At 46.2% G+C, this 14,843-nt stretch overlaps 1 protein-coding gene across 1 annotated transcript in view; it reads left to right on the top strand.

Annotated features, from left to right (window-relative positions):
* ARPC2 (actin related protein 2/3 complex subunit 2) overlaps nucleotides 1-14,843 on the top strand; it is a 138,509-nt gene that overhangs the window by 108,911 nt on the left and 14,755 nt on the right. Inside the window, exons 7-8 of the mRNA XM_086954477.1 lie at nucleotides 1,657-1,783; nucleotides 9,657-9,757. Coding sequence (XP_086810603.1) covers nucleotides 1,657-1,783; nucleotides 9,657-9,757 — 228 coding nt within the window. The remainder of the gene's footprint in view (nucleotides 1-1,656; nucleotides 1,784-9,656; nucleotides 9,758-14,843) is intronic.

The raw sequence follows: 14,843 nt of genomic DNA, 5'->3' as shown, positions 1-14,843 counted from the left end.
ATTTGAGAAGTGTATTGATATCTGTCTTTTTGAATTCATGATGAAGACCATCTTATTAGTTAGCTTGGTCTGAGTGCTTAAATTAGTGGCAGCCCATCAAATAGCCAGCTACATGCTTTTGATTATTTAGCACTTCTTGAAATTGGCATTTCTAAAATGGTAATATTAAATCCAACTTTACCATTAACGAGGATTTATCACCACCATTACTAAGATATTAAACATGAAGTAGCTACCTTTCCAATCAGAAATTACAGCTTAAAAGGTGTATTAAGGAATCCATAATGCTAGCCTATTAAAGGAGTAGGACTCACAGCAGTGAAATAGAATGTATCTGTTTGTCAGTACTAGGACATGTAAAAGGTAAAAGCAAGTGTCCTGCCTTTTAGTTACACAGCACCCTGCTCTTACGGTCATTTAGTGTTTACCTTGGCGGTGACTTGTGTGTAATAAAAGAGGAGTTTAAGGCTTGGAAAGTTGTTTTAAATGCCAAGTTGAAGTGTTTGTAAACTGCACATACAGGCCCTGTAATGTAATGTAATGTAATTTGTACTTGTAAAGCGCACTAATACCCCAACTGGGGTGTCCCGGCACTGTAACGCATACCCCTGTGGAACCCTTCCTGGCTTTTCCCTGTGAAATGTCACTCCTGGGCACCCCCAAGGTGATGCCAGGCATCCCAGCGCTGTTGGAGCCGTTGTGGAGATTAAGCAAGCTATTGTCCAGAGTTGCAGAGTGGGACCCATGATTAGAATAGGCATCGAGGCGAGAATCATCAGGTCCGAGGAAATTGAGCCCAAGACCCGCCGAGGCGGGAATTGAACCCTGGTCTCGGGCCAGACCTCTGCATCATTGAGCCACACTTTTCCACTGGCAGACCTGAGACAGGTTTGAAAGGCTACTTGTGTGGGTGACACAACCCGTACAGCAGGCTCACTAGTAGCATTTAGTATACAGGCCCTGGGTACATGGTATACCACTCTACAAAGGATTTACTTGTAAATAAATATACCAATCCGGTTTACACAAATCTCAACTTGTTTAGGGGCAAAGCACATGCACTTTAGCACTGGTTAGCAGTGGTAAAGTGTTCATAGTCCTAAGGCTAACAAAAAGATGCAGCAAAAAGTGGAGAAAAGTAGGCAAAAGGTTGGTGAAGACCACGCTAAAGATGAAGAGTCCAACAACCATTTTGTTTTTTTGCCTAAAAGAGAAATGAAGCGAGTCATCCGATTTTTATTTCTTTACATTTGAATGTGTCAGATTTAATATTCGGTTTAAGATTTTGAAGCAAGGACACGAAACCCTGGTTTACAGATGGTGCAAGAATCTGCCACGTTTTCACATTATTCTATTCCCTGCTTAGAGCATTGGAAGGCACTAGCTAGCAGTTATGAGGTGATAGCCAGCTCCTACAAATGAGGTGCTTTAGCATTCCCCCTAAATCAAGCAGTTTTAAAATAATCAACCAAGTGGTGATCTTGACCTAGTAAACATTTGAACCACAGGTCAAGCTGTACTTAAATCTGGTATCGTACTGTAGGAAGATGTGTCGCTCTTTGGAAGATGTTGGAGCACATATCAAAGATGGCAACCTGAATAAGTAAACACATTCCCTCTGAAAGCTTTTCAACTCTTGTCTTATATTTTACCAAGGAATTTAAAGAAGGCCGACGTGCCAGCCACACAGCACCACAGGTTCTATTCAACCACAGAGAACCCCCGCTAGAGCTGAAGGACACAGATGCTGCAGTGGGGGACAACATTGGGTACATCACCTTTGGTAAGTGGGACAAACGTGCACAATTTATTCTTTCATCCTTGAAAATCTGTCACATCTTTGTTATTCCAACAGTTTCATTGTGGTGATACCAAATGTCCATAGTAATTAACCATAAGAAAAGAAACAGTTCATAAAACTAATCACGGTTCATAGGAACAATAGGTAGATATGTACCTATTCAAGAGTGAAACTACATTTGAAATTGACATGGGTATGTACCCTTTTTTTGACTGTACAATCAGGAAGAGTGTTAATTGTGACAGTCTGCAGCAATAGCCATTTTGTTTTTCTTCCGTGTGTGCTGAATTCCAAACCATCCTGTTTCCTCTTAAAAAGGAGGATTCTCTCTGTAAAACCAGAGAATGTGATCCTATAGGTAAGGTATCTATACCATGGGCAACATTTACCACAAGTGATCGTGGTGCCTCAGTTTCAAAGATACTAATCAATGACAAAAAAAATCGTGTTTCACCTACCCTTTTCACTATACCCACAGTCCCAGAATCTAAATGTAGTTGTTTTTGTAGTGTTTATTTTATATAATTTTTGGAGCAAGGCTTAGCTTTCTTTTCCATTGTATGAATGTATGCCTACACAACTTTCAAGTGAGACTTCCAGTCCGGAGCTCGTACTCATTAGATGTAGCTTTGATGTTCTCCTATGTGTTCGCCCATAGGAAAGTTAATCACCTCGCATAAATACGAGGAAATGTGATCTTGGGACTAAGATGCTGCTTTTTTAACAGACATTGGCACTCAACCAAACATTGTGTAAGACTGGGCAAATTACTCTCTGTCCTGCTGCCTAACAAAGTCTAATTGTATGATGGAAAAGTCTGCAGTGTAACATATTGAACTGTACAGTGTGCAGATTTGTAATGTCCCTGGTACATGTTCCCGTCCTCCTATCGCATCCTACGTTTCTGAGCCTGTGCTCTCCGACCCATGCATACTGTATTATGTGTGCAGAAACTCCTCTTTTAGGCGCTCCTTCTAAAAGAATGTCTTTATCAAATGCTTCACTATTGCCTGGAGTGAGATCAATGCTAAGCAAAATAAAAATAAAAAAATCTTCAAATTAGATGTAAATTAATGAAATCTGAAAAAGACATGTTAGTGATAGATTCCTTACCTTAGAATATCCTCAGGTTTCAGACTGGATCCGGAAAGATTTCGCTAGCAGTACCTCTAGTTGCTTGAGGTTCGGCACTCGTCCCAGCACAGCTCCCGGTCCAGGGGCCGTTCTAGTGAACGCCCGCGGGGCCTCCATCATCGCTCCTCTGGCTCCAAGTCTTCACCCTTGGATTCGGGTAAGAGACGACACAAAAAGAAGTCGAAGAAGTGTTATCACTCTCCGACGTCCCCCTGTCGGTCCTCTGATGCATCGAGAGGGACAGGGGTTCCGCCCCTGAGGCTCTTTGGAGCCTGGGAGTCCCGCGGCCTACCCGCCTTACCCGGGTCCATTGGTAACTCCTGCACAGGTGCAAGAGTTTCTTGCTGCCATGAACCGCCTGTTTAGGCCTCGGGCTCCCGCCGGTGCGCCTGTGGGCCCGCAGTCCCGTGACAGGATCCTGCCGGGCCGTTGACTCCGCCAATGGCTCTGGCCCCGTGACAGGATCCTGTGCCGCTGGCTCCGGCCATGGCGCCACAAGGTCCACGTTGCCGGCACCAGCGGCGCCGCAGTGGCTGCCATTGGTTGCGCCTCTGTCCTGGTTCCTGGACGGTTTTGTCCCCACCTGCGATCCGAATTGGGACACGGCGCCAGACGCAGTTTGTTCCTTGCCCGATCACTGCCCCACCGCTGTGGTCTGCGCCGCAGACGGCGGAGTGTGGGATACCGTTGCTCAGGTGTTACCTCAGTGCCCTGAAGAAGTCCAGGCTGTGTGTGTCTCAGGCTGTGGCCAATGGTAAACACTGCTAAATTCGCCGTTTGTTGTGGCTTATACACCGCAGACTCCCTCGGTAGGGCAATTTCCACGACTGTGGCGCTTCGTTGCCACGCCTGGTTGAGATCTACCAGTTTCTCCCCGGACGTCCAAAGCTCGCTCTTGGACATGCCCTTTGATGGCACTCTCCTGTTTGATGATAAGACCGACAGTGCACTGAGGCGTTTTACGGACTCTTGAGCTATGGCCAAGTGCTTGGGCCTTTCCGCCACACGCCTGGCCACCTCTACTTTTCATTCCTTCCGCGCCCCTGCCCGCTCGTTCAGTCAAAAGCCTGCGCAAAACAAACTCGGGTGGCCGACCGTGGAGGCTGCCATGGCGGCTCCGGGGGCCGGCGTCTGGGTCAATCCGCCCCCGCGACATCCGCCTAGAAGCCTTCCTAGTCTGAGCTTCGGGACAGACCCCACGCCAGTGGGTGGCAGGATTCGACATCCCCTTCCCCATTAGCATTCTGTCACTTCCGACAAGTGGGTGCTGCAACTCGTCCGGAGAGGTTACTCCCTCTCCTTCGAGTCCACCCCCGGGCATGCCACCTTAGTTCCACCACATGTCGGTGGATGACTTCACGCTTCACCTGCAGGAAGTTATGGCCCTCTTGGTCAAGGGGGCCATTGAACACGTTCCTGGGCCATAAGTAGGACATGGTTGTTATTCCCGCTACTTTCTGGTCCCCAAGAAGGACAGAGGGGGCTCGCACCCCATCTTGGACCTCAGCAACGTCAATCGCTTCCTCCGGACAGAGATGTTCAAGATGTTGACTTTGGCTCAGTGATGGCGGTGGTCGCAGCTCACCTGTGCAGGTCAGGGGTGTCAGTCTTCCACTACCTTGACGACTGGTTGTTGAAGGCAGGCTCGCCCCAGGCAGTCGTCAACCACCTTCAGATTACGGACGACCTCTTGCATTTGCTGGGGTTCTCCATCAACGTGCCGAAGTCGCACCCGAGTCCCTCTCGGAAGCTCCCCTTTATCGGAGTGGTTCTGGATTCGACGCGGTTTCAGGTTTATCCTCCCGAGCAGCAAGTCCAGGATATACAAGCTATGAGTCAGATCTTTCAGCCTCTATCCCGGGTTTGTCAGGATGACTCCTGCATCTTGCTAGTGCAACATGCCAGATGGCATATGTGGGCTCTGCATTGGGACCTGAAGTTCCAGTGGGCACAGCATCAGGGCAACCTGTCTGATCATGTCCAGATCTCGGAGGGCACTGCACGACAATTGCAGTGGTGGCTCACAAATCGCGATTGGGTTAATGGCAGATCCCTTCCCCAACCGGAGCACACAGGGGTGACGGATGCGTCCCTCCTGGGATGGGGAGGCCACTTGGGAGAGGCGGAGATCAGAGGCCTCTGGTCTCCGGCGGAGTCCCAGCTCCATATCAACCTTTTGGAGCTTCGGGTGATCCGACTTGCACTGAAGGCATTCCTTCTCTCTCTCCTGGGAAGTGTGGTGCAGGTGTTCACAGACAACACCTCCGCCATTTGGTATTGCAACAAACAGGGTGGGTGGGGGTCCTGGACCCTATTTCAGGAGGCTCTGCGCCTCTGGACCTGGATGGAACATCAAGGCATTACCTTGATGGTCCAACACCTGGCAGGTTCTATAAACGGCAGGGCGGACGAACTCAGCCGCCAGTGCGTGATGGATCACGAATGGCGTCTGAACTCTGACGTGGCGCAAGGTATCTTTCTGCAGTGGGGAGAGCCTTGGTTAGACCTATTCGCCACTGAAGAGAACGCGCAATGTCATCAGTTCTGGGCATTGGAATTTCCAAGTCAGCACTCGCTCAGCAACGCGTTTCGTCGCGAGTGGAGTTGCGGTCTATTGTATGCTTTTCCGTCTATACCACTTCTGCCCAGAGTGCTGATGAAGATTCGGCGCGGCCGGGCCCAAGTCATTCTGGTGGCTCTGGATTGGGCACGAAGGTACTGGTATTCTGAGCTACTTAACATGGCGCTCAATCCCCCGATCCGACGGCCTCTTCTGGAGGATCTTCTGTCGCAGCAGCAGGGGACAGTCCTCCACCCGAACCTGCCCAGCCTCCACCTCCATGCGTGGAGCTTGAGCGGTATCAGTTGACAGTTTTCAATTTTCCTCCCGAAGTCTGTGATGTCATTCTGGCAGCCAGGCATCCCTCCACTAAAACGGTATACGCCTGCAGGTGGAACCAGTCTGTGGCATGGGGCACAGCAAAGTCTGTGGATCCCCTTTCTGTCTCTCTTTCCGAAGTTCTTTTGTTCCTTCTTTCCTTTGCCCAGCAGGGCTCTGCTCTGGGCAATATCAAAGATTATCTTTCGGCCATCTCTGCCTTTCTACGGCTTCCAGATCAGCCTTCTCTTTTTAAGTCCCTGGTTGTTAACTGTTTTCTGAAGGGCATTACGCACACTTTTCCTCCTGTGCCGTTCATCATGCCTCAATGGGACTTAAACCTTGTCTTAACATTCCTGGTAGCTATCTCCTCTGCCAGAAGAGTGAGTGAGCTCCAGGCTCTTTCTTCTAAACCTCCTTTCCTTTCTGTTCATCCGGACAAGGTGGTTTTAAGGACCCGTCCTTCTTTCTTGCCAAAGGTTGTCACACCCTTCCACATCGGGCAGACAATCACTTTGCCCACTTTCATTCCACCTCTGCATCCTTCGAAAGAGGAAGAGCGGCTCCACCGTCTTGACCCAAAACGTGCGCTCTCATTCAATCTGAAGCGCACACAACCGTTCCGGATGGATAACCAGCTCTTTGTTAGTTACGTGGGTGCACAAAATGGTTGGGCCGTGCACAAACGGACCATCTCCAGGTGGGTCGTTCTCTGCATCAAGGCCTGTTACTCGTTGGCTAAGAAGGAGCCTCCTGTGGGTCTGCGTGCCCATTCTACCAGGGCAACGGCAGCCACTACTGTCTTGGGACCCGGTGTTCCCTTGCAGGACATTAGTCAGACATCTACGTGGGCCTCGCTGCACACGTTTACCAAGCGTTACTGCCTTGACAGTCAAGTCCGGTGAGACGGCTTCTTTGGCCGTTCTATTCTCCGTGACTTTCTGATGTAATCCTGTTCGCAGACCCTCCACCAGGGTTGGTATTGCTGGGGTATCTATTCTAAGGTAAGGAAGCTATCACTAAGTTGTCTCTTTCAGATGCACAAGTTACTACTTGTGTAACGATATATCTGTAAGAGACATTAGTTAGTGATAGATTCCTTACCGCCCCACCCATCCTCCCCGTTCTGCGAACTGATTCTAGGGTTAAGGACATCGGTTTCAGGGCCATAGTATTTTGGCACCAGTGGTCAGTTTCTTGCATGGCTCTGTATTCCTGGCGCGGAAAGTCATGTGCAGAACTGACGTCGGCGCGCATGGGTGGCGCCTAAGTAGTCTCTGTGACGTCATCTCGGCGCATACGACGCCAGTGACTGACGCGGAGCCGCACGACACCACTTACTGACGCGCAGAGGTACTGCTAGCAAAAACTTTCCGAATCCAGTCTAACGCCTGGGGATATTCTACGGTAAGGAATCTATCACTAACTAATGTCTCTTACAGATATATCGCTACACAACTAGAAACTTGTGCTTTTTGGAGAAATAGTCTCCAAAAGCCAGTGCATACTGAAGCCATTATCAGTGTTGCTTTGAAATAGTGTGCGTAAAGAATCGTTTCAGTTTTGTATAGTCATGTAATCGCTCTTGGATACTGAAATAATACAATACTTACAATGTTTTGATCTACTGGAATTAGATGAGGCATCCACTACCACTTGAAACCAGAGGGGAACCGGAGGGGGTGTCAAGTAGACTTGTTGGAGAACGATTAGTTCTAAATAATGCAAAAGAATGTTTCCTCTAGTATCTTGATGTAAAGCACTTGTGCACCTGCTGTCGTTCCTTGTAGATTAAGTGTCAGCTGACTAAATAGTATAACCCAGAAAGACGAAAGCGAGTGGTGCCTAGGAGGGATTCAAGTTCTGAGATCAGTGGATGTGGTGGTAGAACACTGTCCTGTCTTTTACAGCACCAGATGGAGGCGGAGATGAAACTTCAGTAGTAAATGAACATTTGCATGACTTGTCAATAGTGTTTTGTTGTCAAAGTAACTAGCATCACTAGGTGCCATCATTTTGCTTTGGTGAATCAGACCTCTCTTAGTGGTCCAGTGTCAGTAGGCGAGCGATGCTTCTTAAGGCTAGTTCAGTTAGTCTTAGTTTGAAAAAGGAGTTTAAGCAGATTTTACTGACTGACTTTTATTCAAAATTTGAAAAGGTTGCCTTACAGTGTTGGTGTTGCGGCTCTCTCTAATGTGCAGTAATAAAGGTCAATGGCAACCCCATAAGTCAAAAGGAACCTGAGTAATTTTATATTATATTTTCACAACTGCTTTGCTACAGGTTTCATTAAGCCCAGATATTTACCATTTAATTGCAAAAAGAATTTAACTCCACATACAATGTGGCTCAAATAATTACCAAGCTAAACTATATGTAAGCTCATTTAGTAGCCAAGAGGTCAAATAAAGAGCAATAAGTTAGTTAAATGCAAAAAAGTGCTCACTCTTAGTTCTTTCCTGGGTCCCCTCCTGGCAAGCCACCCCAGGACACATGAGCTGTGTGTGTGTGTGTTTGATGATTCGTATCACTTACACGGAGCAGGGCTTGCAGGAGAGACGTTGGGGATTCACGGGCAAAGGTGCAGGGAACAGGATAGCCAGGTCCTAGTGAGACCAGAAGTGATGAGGACCGGTACACACACAGGCAGCAATGGCTGCTTCATGCTCTATTCTTCCCAGATTCCATTTCCTCTACTCATTGGTTGACCCTTCCAATGGTCTGTCAATAAGGGAAGCAGACAGGTAGCTGGAGATGAGACTCATCTGCTGCCAGGGCTCGGGCAATGTTCTTTTGTACGCTTAGTCTGGGAATAGCTCACACTTTTGGCAGTGCATGTCTGCTCTAAAACGGCGTCACAGTCTTCCACTAGACTGCTAGATTGGGGTGTATGTAAAGTGCCCTATATTTCTGTTCAATGCCTCTTTGCCTTTCTAATGCCAGACTCTTAGATTGGGGTGTATCTAAAAGTATACGCTCTTGCATGCCCTGTATATCTGTACAATGCTTTGCTGCCCTTTTAATGCCAGACTCAATACTCCACTGTGGACTAGCCACTCAAGGAGGGTAGTCACTTAAATGTATTGAGCAAACTATCTACATGGACAAACCTGTGGACCTTTTCAGTAGTTAACTATATTCTGGTGGCAGTCCTGATGAAAAAGGGGAGAAGGCATAGCTAAAGAAATCAGTTTAGGTATTGTGCCAAGTTTTGGTGACGCTCCAATGGGTGACATTCAATACTTAGTATTCTTTTCTACAGCATAGTGATCTGGTGAGGGATCCATGCGGGAGAAGAAAAGCTTGCTTGTTTCCAATAGTTCTCCCTACATATCCTCACCGCAGCTTTCAGGAGTGTAAATGTGGCATGCATCTTTCAAATCTACTCTACAATAAAAATTCTTCTAAAGCATTTTGGGTGTTCCTTCAATAAAGTAACATCGATACGGTAAAACCAAGGCGCTTCAGTGCATTGTTGCACTCAAAATGATCCCAGTAAACAAAAAAGGTATCAAAATAGTTTTTACAGATTCTCCCGCTAAATCTAAGAAGAAACCTACACCATTTTAATCAAGAGAGGATATACATGCCTAAATCTACATGTAGAGGTAAATAACTTATCAATAAACATTGCTATAATGTTTATAGTGATTCTCTTGTGATGTGCCATGAATCTCGAAGGTGCCCACAGACAATACCTTACAAAGCCTGTTACTCAGTGTATCAGGTGCCCTTTCTTTTGAACATTCAATGGTGTACCCATGCACAAGTTCTTTTTTCTGAGATGTTAGACCTCTACTACTTAACAAGTTCACCTGGTGTTTTATATCTTCTGTTCCCCAGTTCTGTTCCCCCGCCACACCAACGCCAATGCCAAGGACAATACCATCAACCTGATCCACACGTTCCGAGACTACCTGCACTACCACATCAAGTGTTCAAAGGTATGTTCACAGCATTAAGGACAGGGCTTGCAGGATAAGGTCGGATGAGTCAAGGAGTGGGGTGGGATGGTGCTGCTTAATTTGTGTGCCTGGGTTTGATAAATAAATTGCATTCAGTGTGATCCTGATTTGATGTGATCAACCTGCCTGCTTCACGTGGAATACAAAGACAGATGAGTGATACGGTCACTATTCCATTTCAATCCAAATAACGGACTAACATGTCCACCACTTAAATAAATTGCATATTTCCCTATATTGACTCCCCTCCACTTTACTCATCCCAAACCCCCTCCTACAGCTATAAGCTCCCCAGAAAAATGTATTTGTAGACCCTTCCCTCTTTTATCCCTCCACTATTCCTTTTTAATCCAAATAGCAGACTTACTTGTCCTCAACGTAAATTATTTGTATATTTTCTTATGCTAATTATCCTGTTTGGGTTCTGGAGTACCGTGCTGCTCACCGAAAAGCGCTTCAACACCTCATCTGGGGTAGTAAGCGCTATGTACATGCAAGTCTTTTCTCTCTTCTTTCCCTCCACTATTCTTCTCAATCCAAAGTGGTACGGTCACTAGTCCATTTCAATCCAAATAACAGACTAACATATCCACCACTCAAATTTCTTTCATATTTCCCACCAGCTCCCCTGAAATTCCTTGCTGGGAGTTCTGACCTGCCAAGAGGTGCCGGTAGCTGTTCTGGGCCTCTGGAGGTTGTTCTGGCTGTTGGGAGCTGAAAAAGCAATGCAACAACTAGAAATGCGATGCATTGAATATTCTTACTTGTGGTCAATACTGGTTTTATGTCCTTCCTTTGGAAAGCACTCTGATATCCCTCAGGATCTTGTTCGCGCTATATAAAACTTTATAAATAAATGAATAAAACTATACTAATTCACCACTAATCCTTAATGGGTTCCTGAGTAGTGTGCTACTTGCAGAAAAAAGCACTTTCACACCTCGGCAAATTTATGTTTATGCATTAGTTTCTAGACAGAAGACAGGGTAATTGTGTGCTCTGTTTCTATAGAGGTGTCCCTGTAAGTCGTAGCTATGTTTGGGTCATGTGTTGAATATGTGGTAGGGTTTCCACTTTACCCAGGCCATTAGGGAAAAATGTTTCCAGTGCTTGACTTTTCTATTGTGCAAAGGTTTGTCATGCTAATTGGCTCAACGGAAGCAAACCAGACAGCAACTCCCAACACATATTCGAATATAAAATGAAAGTCCAAGCTAGATAACGTCTTGAAATGATGTGGCAATGTTAAGTGGTATTAATATTTCTATTTCTGTGTTGCCATATTGTATTACTGAGACTGAGCTTAATTTAGGGTGTCTTTTCCCAAAAATATTTTGAGTATCTTGCCTAGAAGTAGGTGCTTAGTGTTTTGCCAAGATCAGTTAATAGTTATCAGTCATCGGATTGTTTATTTTGCACATTCATCTCCAGTATTTATTTTTTAATTTATTTCCTTCTTTCTTGTTGTATTTAGGCTGTTTTCTGTATTCATTTAGTCCAACTGTCAATTTAGTAAAGTGTTTGTTTCATAACATATACGTGGCCCCCCCTTGCTAGACTAGTACGATCGCAGGGGATGGAGGTGGTGTCCTACGCCGATGACACCCATATTCTGGTGTCCCTGGCACATTCCTCTGTCTCGACATCCGCCTCCAGCTTCAGGGTATGCATGCAGTATGTGGCAGACTGGATGACTATAAATTCCCTCAAGCTAAACGGCGAAAAGACAGAGGTACTGGTCTTTGGAAAAGACCAAGATGCCTGGTCGAGTGAGTGGTGGCCTTCTTCTCTGGGCATCTGCCCCACTCCATCTCAATCAGCCAGAAATCTTGGTGTGATATTCGACACCTCACTCTCTCTGTCCCTATAAGTCAACAGGACCGTGGCCACTTGCTGGGGTGTGATTAGGATTCTCAATAGAATCCGTGGATATTTATCCCCCCAGGCGCGCAAACAGGTTGCAGTCGCTCTTGTTGGCTCCAGGTTAGATTACTGTAACTCCCTGTATATGGAGGCCAATAAGAGCCTTATACACAGACTGCAAATTGTGCAGAATGCTGCAGCACGCTTTGTTCTAGCTCTTCCTAAGTCATCTTCTGCCACCAAGGCTAGGAAAGACCTCCATTGGGTTCCGGTTCAGCATAGAATTTCTTTTAAAATTCTCTGTTTGGCCTATAGAGCTTTAACAGAGGGATCTTCAAATGCGATCAGTTCTTTACTCATTCGGTATGTTCCAACTAGAGGTCTCCGGTCCGCTGGACTCTTTCAACTTGTTGTGCCCCGCTTTAGGCTATCTAGATGGGGAGCCAGGGCCTTCTCAGTTGTTGCCCCCCAGCTTTGGAACTCCATCCCAATTGAGATAACAACGCTACCCTCAATTGATCTGTTCAAAAAAGAACTTAAATCTTGGTTCTTTAGGAGGGCTTTTCAATGATTGAATGTTACTTGTAGGGAAGAGCTGTTAATTTGTTGTAGGCGCCTTGACGCCCATTGGGCAAAGTTTGCGCAATATAAGAATCCTTTCATTCATAAATCCAAAAATGTACAATAGTAGGCAAATTTGAGGAAAACAACTTGGAAGTGTTTGTTAATGGAAAGTACTGAGTTATAATTATAAAAGAATCGTGGAGGTATCCTATGTGTTATGTGTGGTCAGTTTTAAATTAAATTGTTAGAAAGCACATACATCACAATGAGGTTTCGAAAGATTTACGCTAACACACCATCACTACATTCAAAGCACTTAATCTGCTCCGGGCAGTTCCCTCTCACCACATTTCTGGTGTCGATATAAAGGAACTAATCACTCTGTTTTATGTCTCCTACATACAGAGATAACGTGGCTTACCTAGAATTACCTATACAAATCGAGAGTTCTAGGTTAGTTGACCGAAAAGAACCTTACAAAGTAATTTCAAATGTGCTTTGGAAAGCGCAGCCAGGTAAAAAAGACTAGGTCTGAGTTTTTGTGCGTTATTAAATCATAAATAATGGTCAGGAATTGAGAGGGTGAATGGACAAGAGAGCACTTGGGCTCCAATTTTAACCCCTTGCGTGCGGCGGGAATTCCCCGCCCATGCTGACTCCGCCTTGCGCGGGCGGAGTCATGACGGAACGGTTCCGTCATCAGCACAGCTCAGCCGTCGCTGATGACGGAACCGTTCTGTCATAAGCATGCAAGGGGTTAATAGAAAGTATGATTCTGATGATTGTAAATATGAGAGCAAACAAATTAGCACAGTCGAGCCAAGAGCCTGTCTGGGCTCTAAAAAGAATGTCTTGCTCATAAATTGAGCAGCAAACACCATATAAACATAAACTCTTGAAAATTCAAAGTGCATTTCTCTAACATGCAGAAGCGTTTAAATTTAGTACATCAATTTATATCTCTGCTTTGGGAGGCATTTATTAATCAGGACTTTTTTTTAACTTCAACTTAAATATTCATGCTTCCACGCCCCGCCTTGACAACAATGTCAATAGTGAATTAAGAGGCAAGTCCGTTGTCATGTGAACCCTTAATGTGGCCTAGATTCCTATACAGAGCAACGTTATAGTCTGTTTATATCAGACCCAAGACAGGGGCTTGTGTAGCAAGTATTAAATAACAAACCTTGATGAGGAGAGGAAAAGAGATACCCATCATAGGCAAAGAAAACTTGGGCAACATTTTATTTTACTATACTTCCTTTTAAGGTCTTGCCTACGCAGTACGAATGCGCTGCATAGGAAAAAGACCTTTAGCCATGGGGTTCCCTTTTTTGCCCAAAAACGGGCACTCGTTACATTGCCTTCAATGGCAACGCGTGCACGTTTGACGATTTCCTTGCGGGAGTGAGCAGCTGGCACCATATGTTATCAATTATCGCGCCTTGCTGCTCGCTCCTGCAAGAGAATCGCGCAGGCCCCCTCCTGTCTCCCCTCCCCCTGCTTCCGTGTGGTTGTCTTTTATGTTCTCTACTCTATTTTCTGCTGAGCGCGGGATACTTCTCAAGACAGCCCCGGGCAGCTTGACGTTCCACGCCACTCTAGGTTCGCGGTGAGTCGCTATCTGCAGAACTGAGGCACCGGGCCCTGTAACTTGCGAGGCGTGTTCGGATTGTCCCCACTCTCGGTTCGAGTCTTCAGGCTGTGGCACTCTGACACTTGGATGCTTCTCTGCTGTGAGCGCTCCAACTCACTTATCAGGGCAAGGCCTCATGACGCATGGATCTTCTGGACTCCGCCGTTCACTAACAAGATGCTGATCACATTCAAGTATATCTGGTTCCTTCAGGCCACTGCATCTTGGGGATCTCTCTGCCGGTTTTAGTTTATCGGAGTTCTGTCAGGTTTTGGGTTGGATAGCCGGATTCGTCCCCTCTGACTGCGGAGCTCAGCAGAGCATGACCATCTTCGCTCGTGGATTACTATATATAATTTTCGTAAAATCAAAAGGTCTACAGATCAGCTACAAGCTGCATTGCCTCATGGAAGCCTGCTTGGAAATGCTACGTCTACTTCTCTTTCTAGTGAGAGCATTGTCTTGAATCCCTGTTGTCCTTTCTGATTTCTTACCAGAGTTTCACACTAGATAGTTGCAATAGCTTCACCCAAGTTAAGGGCCAAGACGAAAGATTGACGTCTGCAGCCCATCTCTCTCGTATGTATTAGTGGGCAGTAATAGGCCTAGTTTCAATCTCTTTCCTGACCACTTGTACCCGGCAAGCCATGCATGACTTCCCACCCACTTCCTACCATCCTGGTGACAATGACCTCTGCAAACTTCATGTAACTGTCAGCTCTGAGAGGCCACAGGTTGAGTTGTTTTCAATGTCTAGATTTAGGCTGGGGATTGCGGTGGGGGTGCAACTGTTTTCTGGGCTCTGTTGCCAGGTTGTGGGGGTGGTGCAGTGATCTAGGAAGCAGCCGTGTTTTCGACTGTCTTGGGAAGTGCATAAGCTTCTGGGTACTTCTCATGCTGGCTTTTAGCAAGTGCCAGAGCTTGACGGCCTGTGTATGAATACAACACAGACAACGTTTCATTAAAAAAAAGTAGAGAGGAATTGAGCTTCAGACTGATATA

Source organism: Lissotriton vulgaris, chromosome 2_1 (genome assembly GCF_964263255.1).
Source record: "Lissotriton vulgaris chromosome 2_1, aLisVul1.2, whole genome shotgun sequence".
Lineage (NCBI taxonomy): Eukaryota > Metazoa > Chordata > Amphibia > Caudata > Salamandridae > Lissotriton > Lissotriton vulgaris.
The sequence above is the reverse complement of the archived record's forward strand: the minus strand, read 5'-3'. Positions and strand labels throughout refer to the sequence as shown.